The sequence below is a fragment of the Galeopterus variegatus genome, unplaced genomic scaffold, assembly GCF_000696425.1.
Source record: "Galeopterus variegatus unplaced genomic scaffold, G_variegatus-3.0.2 Scaffold2462, whole genome shotgun sequence".
NCBI classification, from domain to species: Eukaryota; Metazoa; Chordata; class Mammalia; order Dermoptera; family Cynocephalidae; genus Galeopterus; species Galeopterus variegatus.
Window position 1 is genome coordinate 72,087 of NW_007728573.1, and position 13,346 is coordinate 85,432.

At 39.8% G+C, this 13,346-nt stretch overlaps 1 protein-coding gene across 1 annotated transcript in view; it reads right to left on the minus strand.

The window, feature by feature from the left end:
* PAPPA (pregnancy-associated plasma protein A, pappalysin 1) overlaps positions 1-13,346 on the minus strand; it is a gene marked incomplete at its 3' end in the record, with an annotated part of 155,726 nt that overhangs the window by 61,784 nt on the left and 80,596 nt on the right. Inside the window, exons 7-8 of the mRNA XM_008581790.1 lie at positions 6,722-6,850; positions 1,595-1,686 (exon numbers count right to left, since the gene is read on the minus strand). Of these exons, the coding sequence (XP_008580012.1) occupies positions 1,595-1,686; positions 6,722-6,850 (221 nt within the window). The remainder of the gene's footprint in view (positions 1-1,594; positions 1,687-6,721; positions 6,851-13,346) is intronic.

The window sequence follows — 13,346 nt, forward strand, 5'->3', positions numbered from 1 at the left end:
GTGAGATTTTGGTTCAAGAAGAGCTCACGATTATGAGGAATCAGTTGCACACCTTGGAAATCACGTGACAGAAGTGCAGATAAGGCTCTTAGAGATGATCGTACCCAATCATTTTGACTTACAGGAGGAGAAGTGAGACCCAGACTAGGAAAGCGACTTGGCCAGTTTTATGCAAGTTCTCTGCACAGTTGGGACCACAGCCTGATTTTTTAAATTTTAGCCCAATGTTCTTTCCACCACACAACCACACTAGTATCAAGCTTATACTATGGACCATACTCAAATCAACAGAGGAGAGAAAAAATCTCCTGCTATTTTAAAACCCAAGACCTTGCCTGGAGGCTCCTGTGTCCTTCCTCCCTCCCCATCTTCCTTTCTTCCAACCACAAGTATTTTCAAAACATCTTACTGTGTTTCTCAGCCCCTACATGGTGCCAAGGAGATAGTAGGTGCTGAAAAAATGTGTGGTGAGAATGAAATAAAAGGTTAATAATACGTAGTCTTTACCTGCACAGAGCTCACAATCTACCGAAAGAAAGAGTCTAAATGCACCCGTGTAATGCGCTGTGGATATGAGGATGCGATGACATTTCCTCCCCTTTAGTCTTCCCAGAAAATTGCCTTTCAGTAAGAAATCCTCCCACCAAGGTTTTCATCCCCTCTGTAGCTGCCTCTTCCCTCTGCAGATAGAGCACCTCTGTCTTTTGTCCTTGCAAATGAATTGTGTTTAGTTTTCACCTCCAGCCCAGGGGATTAGCTTGGGGGACTTTTGATCTTCAGGTATCGATTTGCATCTTAAAGGAAGTATGATCTCATCTGGGCCAGCTCAAAATTCCATCCCTGCCCCCCAGACCCTGTCTGTTTACCAGCCCCAGGCTGGCCGGGGCCTCCCAAGTGGGGCTGAAACAACAAGATCAGCCAGACTCCGCGAGAAGGCAGAGGAAGACAAATTTCCCATCTGACTGGTAAAGGTGGGAAAAGGACGTTTGCTTTCTAAACACAGGCTGCTCTGCTATTCCTCTGCCATCAGAACAGAGAGACTGCCCAAGCTTCTGAGTCTGCAGAGGGGACCGTGGCGGTTCTTGGATTCTGGCTAGAGGTTGTGTGGCAAAATGGGCTGAGCACGCACTTGAGAATCAGACAAAATCAGGTTCAAGTCCAGCTTCTGTCTTCAATCACTTCTGACCTGTTTGGCTCTGGACAAGTTTCATAATCTCTCTGCCTTTTGGTTTTTCTTGTTTCTAAAATAAGGATAAAAGCCCTAAATCATCTATAGTAATTGCCCTCCTGATGGCTGGTGTGAAGAAAAGCAATAATATCTATAAGGTGAAGCTTGATTAAAAAAAAATATACCTGTCATTGTCATCATCTACGAGAACGTAAGCATCTTGTTTGTTTGTTTTGTTTGTTTATTCATTGCTGTATTTCCTGATGCCTGCAACAGTGCCTGGCACACAGGAGACACTCAATAAACATGAGTAATATAAAAGAGTGAACCATCATTTAGTCATAACTACTGTTGCTATGGTAATTGAATAACTATTATGCCCTGTCTACGTCTCCAGCCAGACCCCCCAAAATGACAAGGACTTACCAATGCAATTGAAGGAAACTTCTTGTCTGCAGAAAAGGGAGCAGCCATCACCATTAATCTTATTCATGTCATCGCATTCCTCCCCTTTGTCTCTGCAGAATGGACAGAGAAGAGAAACTTGCCAGATCAGTTTCAGAACCTTGGCTGGACATAGAAAAGTCCTTCCTTGGACCATGAACCTTCTGTGAGACATCGGGCAAGTGCTGTCCCACCTGAGTCTCTGTTTCTTTATCTTCGAAATGAGACTCATCGAAGGTGGAGGTTTATGAGATACTTTTACATTTGCTTATTTTGTGTTTCTAATGACAAAGTAGAATCCCTGCTTCAAACTCATTCTCTGAGATTTCAAGTCAGTTAACAAGTCAGATGGGAGTAAGAAATGTATGAATGAATGAACAAATAAATGCACACATCTTGCTCCCACAGTGTCTAGGAAATATCATGACCACTTTCATGTTTCTAATTTTGGAAGTTCTATAATACAGATGCTGTTCCTTCCCTACTCCCAGCAGTGACATCCTCCGTACTCCCCCAATACACTCAAAAGTAGAGTTTTCCCATTCACATGCTCAGGTTTAGTCATCCTATCACCGGAAAGTTTTTGCCTTCTCCAGTTGGCGTCATTTCATGGTGTCAAGAACTCCAAAGCCTGTAGGACTATGCTGTTAAGAAATAAAAATGCCCCTTCTCATTTTTGTTGGAATTATTTCCATCACTCAAGGATGATTTTGCAGAGGTTAGGATGGGTGGAAAAGGAGCAATGCTCTCTCTGAATTGAGCTTAGGCAAGGAGAAGGAGGAGCAAAACCTGAAAGACTGAATGGATTGTTGCTTTCTGGAAAAAAAAATCCTTTCTAAAGTCCTTTTAGAAACAGAACATTTAAGCTTAGAACCCCATGTTTTAAACTAGATGCGTGATCTTGGGTAAGTCACTCGACCTCTCTGTTTGATCTTTTTACCTGAGATGATTTAAATTTAAATCAATTAAAATGAAATATAATTAAAATTCCATTTCTCAGTCACAGTAGCCATATTTCAGGTAATCACTCATTAGCCACATGTGGCTAGTGGCTACTGGCTAACAGCACAGAATACATTTCTATCACTGCAGAAAAATCCATTGAACAGTGCTTTTTTAGATGCTGATCTTCGGTTTTCTCATGGGTTAAAATGGAGATAATTGGGCCTATTCCTTAGAGTTTGGTGCAAGAATAGAATGTAGCAAAGGGGCTGGCACAGAGTGCGGCACAAAGTAGATGTTCAGGGAATCACAGTTCCTATCCCCACATTGCCTTGGAAGGTCTCTGCAGAATATGTGGCAGCTGTCTCTTCCTCCCCAGAGACCAGCTGGGACCTGTCACAGCACTGAAGAGGCCTCAGACTTTTCCTTTCACCCAGGTAATTAAAACTGGGCAATGTTTGTTGCTTTTAGGAGGTGTCAGAGTAGCAGAATTACACCTCACACATCAATCCTTAAGATGGCTAGGACATTGCATTGATCTCCAGCCAACCAAGTTCTCTCCTGTGTGCAAACCCACGAGCAAAGAAGTGCATATTCCTAGCTGGTCCCAGAAATCTCTGCCACTGAATCTTGTAGGCTGGAAATTGCTGGTGACCTTGTGCTTCTTAGCTATTTAATTGTTTATCTGGGGAGAGACTTTTTTTTTTGTACCTGGGCTGGTTCCCTAAGCCACAAAGAACACTTCTAACCTGCCTTCCATCACCACCCAAGCAGTGTGTTCTATCAGTTGAAGCAAAACATTAGGGTCACTACAAATATCTTACAGCATGACAGATCTATTATTAGATAGAGAGGTTCTGAGAAATCTTCTTTGACCCCTCAGGCTGGAGTGGGTGGCTATCTTTCACTGTGTCCATAGACATCTTGCTCCATCTGTCATAGAACTTGTCAAACTGACTGTTTTTGCCTGTTTCTTGAGAACTGCCCACACTAGGCTGAAAGATGTCAAAGGAAGTGACAGTGTCTTCGTCATCCTAACGCCCCAGTGCCTGGCACAGTGCCTGGGTTTTAGCAGACAGCATGCAGACACTCCTTTACTAGTTAGTTTTACAGTGTTGTCACATTGCATGGCATTGCAGTGGTAAATCCAGATGAGAGCCTGGGCCCTCAGTTCACGTACTGGTTCTATTCCTTACAGGCTGAGTAAGCTTGAGAAAACTTCTTTCATCTCTTTGCATATTAGTTGTCTTTTCTATAAAGTATGATAATAGGACCTAACTCTTCCAGTGGTTGGGAGGACTCAAGGAGATAACAATGTTGCACAGTGCCTTCTGCATAGTAGAGGCTCAATAAATATTTATGTATATTATTATCACTATCATAATACTCATCCAATGCTTCCATCTTCACACTATGTAAAAAATTGGGAGAATCTGCTGTGTGAAGAATCATTTACAACTGAGTGCTAATCCATTGGGGACCCCATTGAGTGCTGAGTCTACCCATATTTCTTTGTAAATTCCCTTATAGATATAGCAAATTAACATCTATCATCCCACGAAAATCCTATTGGCTAAGATGATACCCTTGCTTTTCCCCAAACTTTCATTTTGTTTCTCTTGTTTTTCTTCCTTAAGAAAACATCTATAAGCTGCATTCAGTTTTCTAAAAAAGGTGTCAGCAAATGTTTGGTATCTGCGGGTAACTGGACAAGTATTTGATGTTCATGCAGGATATCAATTCTAGGTAAAAATCTTTTAAAAACTTTATTGAATTAAGAATACTATTTGAAATTAATAATATTAATAATAGTTTGAGATCAACAAGAATTATATTGTTTGTAGTATTTTGCCAATGCATCTTTATTTGGCTCTAAAATGAATACACTGACTTGTTGATCAAGCTCCAAATCTGGTGAGTTTCTTTTTTTTTATTCTTTGTGCTAAATTAGAAAATCCCAAATCACAATCATTGGTTCTCAGCAATGACTGCAGGTGCTTCCTGAATATTCCGGACACAGCCTGATCTTGTATCTGCAAATGCAGCCTGATCTTGGACCTGCAAATGGTGGGCACTTTCTCCCTGGAGGTTGCTCTGCCAGTGTTCAGTCAGACAACAGCCATATCAAAAGCTGGAAGTTGAAGCCTTAATGCACGAGAGAACAGTGAATGGCTTCCCTTTCCCCAACTGTGTTGTATTGGAAACTATATCTTCTTGTTCTGTTTCTGTATTTGGATGTGAATCTTAAATGCACACATTGTATAATATATTTAATACAACATTATCATCGATTTCATTCTTGGACAAGTGAGGAACTTTATGTTCTATACTTGAGGACTCAAATTCTTGGCAATCAGCTGATTTGCACCATAAATGAACACTTAAAAATCCTTATATTATCTTCTCAATATTAAAATCTTGAAAATTCAGATTTGAAATTATAGATGCAGGACATTTAAGACGCAAATATATATCCCTGTGATATACCACTTCAGTAAGTCACCTGAAATCATGCCAGTGATTGTTACTAGCCTTATCAGGACCATGTTTTTTAAAAATATCATTTCTCATTTCAAAAACTTGAATTAGTACCCTTGCATTAACAGCTGTCGTATTTCAGTGGGAGGGGGAGCAGAATCTTACACACACTACTATCGTTTTTTTGCACAGCAACTTGTAAAGATGTAACTCACTGGTCCTCATCTGATCACAATTGCAACATTCACTATTTCTTCCAATGCTAAGTCATGATCAGAAAGCATACAGCTGGCAATAACTGATGTCTATGCGGATGGGTATTCATGTGCAAATTCTTTGTACTTGCATAACTGCATCATCTTGCTGTACTTCTAGCTGTACTCATCCCAGAGCAGAGGTTTCCAGTTTACATTACATACTGCAAAATTATCAGTAACAAATTAAATTGCTCATTCCCTTGGAATTAGCATTAGTAATAAACAAATCTTTCATATACATACTACACCTATGAGCTGATTCGTGTGTTCTGCACATCAGTGGTTTCATCCAACTGTGAAGCAAATTCTCTTTTTACACTGCCCTTCCCCCCACAGGAATAGTAATTGCAATTCCATATTGCACAGATATTATGTGACAGCCAACAGTGCTATTTAATGAAGGAATTTGCCAATAGCTTGTTTTGCTATCTTAATATAATATAATATAATATAACATAAGGCTTATCACTAAATCTGTCAATAGTTTAAAAAGTCTCTTAAGCAATAGTCTGACTTGCAAATAAATACTTTGGAAATAAGGAACAAAATTTTAGCCATAAAAAACTTAATTTTGAATGATTATTGGTCTCTTTTCCACCTCTGGGGACAAAACTCTCCATGTTGTACCAGAACACATTTTTGTGTTTATTCTAGAAGAAAACAACTCAAAAGTTTATTTATCGATTTTTAAATAATACAAAAGTCTTGATGGCTTTTTGCCCCTATTTGGCAATTGTATATCTTGCCCTGAGAACACAGAGATAAGTGGACCAGTAATTAGATAAAATCCATTTATTAGGCATGTATATTTGTACCTTCTGATCATACTTTCTGGCTGGAATCTTTACACTTATCAATCTGTTTGCTTCAGTGTACTTATATTCACATTTATTATTCACTCTGGAGTACTGTTTACTATGTAGGGTTTCAACATTATAGTAAGTGCAAATACTTTGTTATTTTTATGAGCCTTTGACCCATTTTGTAAATTGTTGATAGAACACAAAACAATAAAAATAACAAATAAATATGCAGTTATAACAAATGATAACCAGCAAAGAATGGAAAAGTATTTTAACCTAGATGACCTGTGTCCTGTTAACTGAATGTGGACTGTGATGGAAAACACTAATAGAATCCTTGCAGCACACCTAAAACAATTACAAATAGGAGTAAAATGGGAGTAAGTGCATAATGGTAGTTCTGTCTAAATCATATATTGTATTGCATACTTCAGAAATGCATGTGTTAAAAAAAAAATGTCTGAGACCAGCAAATTGCTTAAAGTCCAGTTGATAGACTGCTGGGGATTACCAGTAACTCACAGCTCACACACGGAAGAATATCCCATAAGCTCTTCTATTCAGCACCCTGACCATCTTGTGGCCTAATTAGCATCCCCCCTTCTCTTTCTTTGGTTAGATCTACTTACTTCTGGATAATGCCATCACCACAGTACCCACTTCCATGGATGTATATGGCAGCAGGGGATGGCTCACTCTCTTCAGTTCCTGAAATGGTTATGACCCGGTACTGGTACACACTGCCAAGTTTTAAATCCCTGGAAAATATAAAGAAGACTATTAGCTATACAAACACAATGCTGGGGGCAGAAAAGGAGAGAATAGAAAATTGATCCTCTTAACGGCTTTCTATTAGTCTTGCTCATATTTTAAATCAAATGCACATGCAGTTATCCAATAATTTTTATGGTCTAGTGTGGTTAGGGTACTCTGCTAAGCATGATGAACCACACTAAAATGTACAGCAATAATAACTAGCATCAATTGACTGATAACCATGTACATTAGTAGGTGCTTTTTATCTTTAATTTAACCTTTGCAACAACCCTGGTGGGAAAGTATCAGATAGCACGTGATCCACAATGAAGGTGTTTGGGAGAAAGCCATCCAGGAAAAATAAATATGATAAGCAAAAGCATAGAGGTGAGAAAGTACCACATCAGAATCTCTGGGCATTATCTGATCATTTCCTCTCATTTTAAGCAGAAACCCCATGACGTGTGAGCAAGACCTTTCCTTACGCTGCACTTAACAGTGATTCTCCTCCTTGCCACTTGCTTCTTTCTGTGTCTCTCACTCTTGACTAAGATGATAATAATAGCAGCATCCATTAATAGAACATCATGCCCTGGGCTAAGCACTTTCCATGCATTTTTTCATTTGAGAATCAAAACAACCCTGTATGGATGGGTACCAGTATTTTCACGTTGATTTTACAGATGATGAATCTGAGGCATAGAGAGGTTAAGCAACTTGCTTACAACTATATGCTAATAACTAATATCCTATATTCTTCCTCTCTAATCCCTATTTTAAGTCTGTCTTAATAATCTCATTCCTTGAAAGTGGGGTCTTGTCCTGGAGTTGTAATTCTGAGGCTGGTTCCTGGCAGATCTGCAGCTTGACTAGATTGTATCTCTCCTCTGACTTCAAGATCTCCTAGTACCTGTCCTGACTTCCTCACGAAGGAACCACCAAAGGAACCTAGCTACTGCCAATTATCCCCCAAGGCAAAGAGATGTTATGTCAGTTTCACATGACCAAATCTCCACCTCTATTTCCTTTTTGACCATTTTCAAAGGGAGATGTTATTCTTTTTTTTTTTTTTCATCTTCCTCTGCACCAATCATTTATTTTTTAATAATTGATAAGTACCATGGGAAAAAACACAAAATGATAATGAAGTGAATTCCTATCAGATTCCAATGTTGGGGGGAGGGGATTTCATAAACAAAAGGATGATGTAAAAAAATCTCAAGTTCTCCTGCCCATCTGTTATTCCAGCTGCTGCTAGGGCTGGGGCTGTTTGGATAAGGCCAACAAGATAACAGGTGCAGGGGCAATGGACAGAGAATGTGTCCTGACTCTCAACGCAACAATGAGTTGAAGTTTACGAGCATTGAAGGACTCTGGTGAGGAACATAACATTCCTGAGAATGTTGGACATATTGCCCCAAAGGGAGTAATATTTAGCAGCACTGGAGATACTAATATTGGGGGTAGACTAGAAGTCCCTGGAGATTCTTTTAGTGTTATGTTAATGAAAATTAAGTGGGTGAATGTATAAAAATCTTGAGATGGGGCCGGCCCTGTGGCTTACTCAGGAGAGTGCGGTGCTGGTAGCGCCGAGGCCGCAGATTCGGATCCTATATAGGGATGGCCGGTGCACTCACTGGCTGAGCGTGGTGCTGACAATACCAAGCCAAGGGTTGCAATCCCCTTACCGGTCAAAAATAAAATAAAATAAAAAATCTTGAGATGTATGTTTGAAGGATGGCTGTCATGTAAACTTCTGGAGAGCTAATTTGTTGACAGAATTATAAGCTTTAAATTTTTTAGCTTATTGTCTATTTTATCCACTTCTAGACTCATGAGTGTACATTTTTCTGTCAATGCTTCTAAAACACAAATGGGTTGGGGGAGAGAGTAGCATTCCCAGGGGATACATGAAGGCATGAAAGAAATATGACAAGCATTGTATTATACATTCATTTTGCTCTAAAATATAGAGGCACGTTTTATATTTTAAAAATATTATGCCATATTAAGGAATAAACTAAGAAATTTGCTTTAGGCTACATCCCAGGCCACTTGGGGGCATATGCTCTCTGTCTGAGCAGATGGGGCACTTGGGTGGAAAAGCATAAGAGTGTGGAAAGTACTTCCCTACATTGTGTTTTTCATTTGCGATGTGTGTCACAAATGATTTATGGCTGATAATATTTAAGGGAGTCAGCTAATATTTGTGAATGTTTTCCTCCTCCCCGCTACTTTGCCTCCCCTTGTCCCCTCTTCATGCTCCTCCTCCTCAATAAACATCAACTCAGAGACAAGCAAACATATGTTTCTGTCCTGGCTTCATCCCTTACTAGCTGGGAAGTCATGGAAGAGTGTCTTAACTCTCTGAGCCTATTTCAAATCAGTCACAAGCCCAGCCTCTCAGCATTTTTATGCAGATTGAATGTGAGACCACATATGTGCCCAGCCTATGATAAACAGTTAATAAATGTTAACCCATTACTGTTAATAGTTAGTTATCAACATTCTCATTCTCTGGAGTTATGGTCTCTTCAATAAAAGAAATGCAGTGAAGATAACTACATGTGACCTTGGTTAGGTAAACCCGTGAAGATGAGGACACCATTTATCACAGGTGCCATAGATTGAGGGAAAGTCTCTGTTCTACCACATCATTTGGTTGGAACAGCCTCAGCACCGGGCAGCTTGTTTTCTTTCCAGGTGGCCTATTCCAACTTCTGAAAATACTGTATCCCAGAAAGTTTACCCTGGGGCAAGCTCTGTCTCCCAGGAACTTATACCCACAGTCTTCTTACATACTAGCATCACACAGAACACATCCAATTGGTAGAGAAACCTGAATAACCCCCCTTCTTTCCATGGTGTGTGCATGGCTCATGTATCCTGAGATCACAGAAGCCTGACAGCAGCTCTTNAAGATAACAGGTGCAGGGGCAATGGACAGAGAATGTGTCCTGACTCTCAACGCAACAATGAGTTGAAGTTTACGAGCATTGAAGGACTCTGGTGAGGAACATAACATTCCTGAGAATGTTGGACATATTGCCCCAAAGGGAGTAATATTTAGCAGCACTGGAGATACTAATATTGGGGGTAGACTAGAAGTCCCTGGAGATTCTTTTAGTGTTATGTTAATGAAAATTAAGTGGGTGAATGTATAAAAATCTTGAGATGGGGCCGGCCCTGTGGCTTGGGCCGGCCCTGTGGCTCACTCAGGAGAGTGCGGTGCTGGTAGCGCCGAGGCCGCAGATTCGGATCCTATATAGGGATGGCCGGTGCACTCACTGGCTGAGCGTGGTGCTGACAATACCAAGCCAAGGGTTGCAATCCCCTTACCGGTCAAAAATAAAATAAAATAAAAAATCTTGAGATGTATGTTTGAAGGATGGCTGTCATGTAAACTTCTGGAGAGCTAATTTGTTGACAGAATTATAAGCTTTAAATTTTTTAGCTTATTGTCTATTTTATCCACTTCTAGACTCATGAGTGTACATTTTTCTGTCAATGCTTCTAAAACACAAATGGGTTGGGGGAGAGAGTAGCATTCCCAGGGGATACATGAAGGCATGAAAGAAATATGACAAGCATTGTATTATACATTCATTTTGCTCTAAAATATAGAGGCACGTTTTATATTTTAAAAATATTATGCCATATTAAGGAATAAACTAAGAAATTTGCTTTAGGCTACATCCCAGGCCACTTGGGGGCATATGCTCTCTGTCTGAGCAGATGGGGCACTTGGGTGGAAAAGCATAAGAGTGTGGAAAGTACTTCCCTACATTGTGTTTTTCATTTGCAATGTGTGTCACAAATGATTTATGGCTGATAATATTTAAGGGAGTCAGCTAATATTTGTGAATGTTTTCCTCCTCCCCGCTACTTTGCCTCCCCTTGTCCCCTCTTCATGCTCCTCCTCCTCAATAAACATCAACTCAGAGACAAGCAAACATATGTTTCTGTCCTGGCTTCATCCCTTACTAGCTGGGAAGTCATGGAAGAGTGTCTTAACTCTCTGAGCCTATTTCAAATCAGTCACAAGCCCAGCCTCTCAGCATTTTTATGCAGATTGAATGTGAGACCACATATGTGCCCAGCCTATGATAAACAGTTAATAAATGTTAGCCCATTACTGTTAATAGTTAGTTACCAACATTCTCATTCTCTGGAGTTATGGTCTCTTCAATAAAAGAAATGCAGTGAAGATAACTACATGTGACCTTGGTTAGGTAAACCCGTGAAGATGAGGACACCATTTATCACAGGTGCCATAGATTGAGGGAAAGTCTCTGTTCTACCACATCATTTGGGTGGAACAGCCTCAGCACCGGGCAGCTTGTTTTCTTTCCAGGTGGCCTATTCCAACTTCTGAAAATACTGTATCCCAGAAAGTTTACCCTGGGGCAAGCTCTGTCTCCCAGGAACTTATACCCACAGTCTTCTTACATACTAGCATCACACAGAACACATCCAATTGGTAGAGAAACCTGAATAACCCCCCTTCTTTCCATGGTGTGTGCATGGCTCATGTATCCTGAGATCACAGAAGCCTGACAGCAGCTCTTTGAGGCAGGGGCTGTTTTTCTGAGTTTTCAGATAGGAAAAGAGAAGCCCAAGTCACTCCCTGAGTAAAAAGGCGAGGAAGGGGTATGGGCATGATTGCCACTAAAAAGATTATGTTTTCTCACTGACAAATCATTGTGATAAAACAACATTTTCTCCAAGTTAAAGTCAAAATTAGTGCTAAACCAGGACTTTTTACTCAAAAGCCTACGTAGGATAGAACTGTCTCAGAAGGACAAACTAGTGGCTTCTGAAGACCTTGCTGGAGGTCAGAACCTATTTCATAGTTGGTCTAAAAGCAGGATGACCTTTCAAGCTGCTCCTGAAACCACCTGGAGAGCCTTGCACTGTCTCTTGAACCCCTTCCCCTCCTGCGCCTCCCCCATCCACATGGACCCTAAGTCCTCTTCATTCTCCCCACCCAGATCCGCCCAAGCCTCCCCTTCTTCGTTCCTGCTACCGCCAGCATCTCAACCTCGATGACTAAAGCAGCCTCAGGCATGCACTCCTGCCTATACCACCCCCCTTTTTTCAGTCTTGCCAATGCCATCAGAATATTCTTAGATCCAAAGTCGCTCTCCAGCTCAAAATCTTCTCATTTACTGCAGCGATGTGTGCTTACTACCAAGCTGAAACTTCCCCTTTACACTTTGTTTAGAACTAAAACTTTAGCACTTCGTCTGAGATGTGATTACTTTGGCTTTTTCTGATTTGATAGAATTTTGAACACTATATTAAGGTGTTTTGTTTTTTTCTAACTTTAACCATCATTAGTACTTAATAATTAGTTCCTCAAACTACATATCAGATTAATTTTATGTTTGTAGCTAATAAATTTAAATGTGACATATGAAATTGTTTGGCTAGTTTTGAAAGGTCTTTTGTTGTCTGAATCCTTTTATACCTTTTTTAAAAAAAATGTTTCCAGCTATCATTCTTTCACTGATATCTCAAATGATATATCTGACTTAGGTTTGCAGTTCTGGCAATCAGAAACCAAAATGCTGGCATTTCTAGTGATAATTTCCTCAGTATTCCTTCTCAGAAAGGTTGTAGTGATGGCAAATGTACATCACATCTGGAGCACAATCTTATATTAAGATTTAGTTACAAATTATAAAATTATTTTCTTAACAATATTAATACATACATCAGGAGGTTAAACACCCTATGACTTAAGCTTAAATACTTAAATATACACTTAAATGCATATTTTTAAAGTGTTGGTATATAGTTAATACGTGATAGGTCAATTAAAACTTATCTAAGTTCTGTAGGAAAGTCACTCCACTTCTTTAGGTCTGTTTTTCTATCTTTTAATTAGGATATATGATTCTTGTCCCATAACAACATGAAGATAAAATGAGAAATACAGAAGTACTCATACTCTAGGAGAAAAGGAAGAGACAGCCCCATTATACTATAGGGACATCACAGTTTGCTTCTGCCAAGAAAGCCTCTCTGAGTCCCTTGGTTATTCCTTGACCTCTTATTGTTTCCATGTCACAGCATTCATTTAACAGGGTCTATCTCTCCAAATAGTCTGTCTGACTAAACCATGTTATACTTCTTTAAAACTCCATCTTCTGGAATAATAATAGCAATTATAGATTTTAAATTGTTGCCAATTTATCATATGCCAAGCACCATGGTTCATACTTTGTATGTATAATCTCAATGGAAACAACAGTCCCTTGAATAATAATTGCTATTATCCCCTTTTCAATGGAGGAAACTAACACTTAGGGAGAGTAAGCTGCCTGCCTATAGGCATATTGCTTTCATCATAGGGGAGGGATTCGATCCAGTTCTGTCTAACTCCATCCCAGACCACACTTTCCAGAGGCAGAAGCCCCCAGCTGTTATGAACTAGCAAGTACAGCAGAATAGAAATCAAAAGACCTAGTTTTGAACCAAGAAGAATTTACCTAT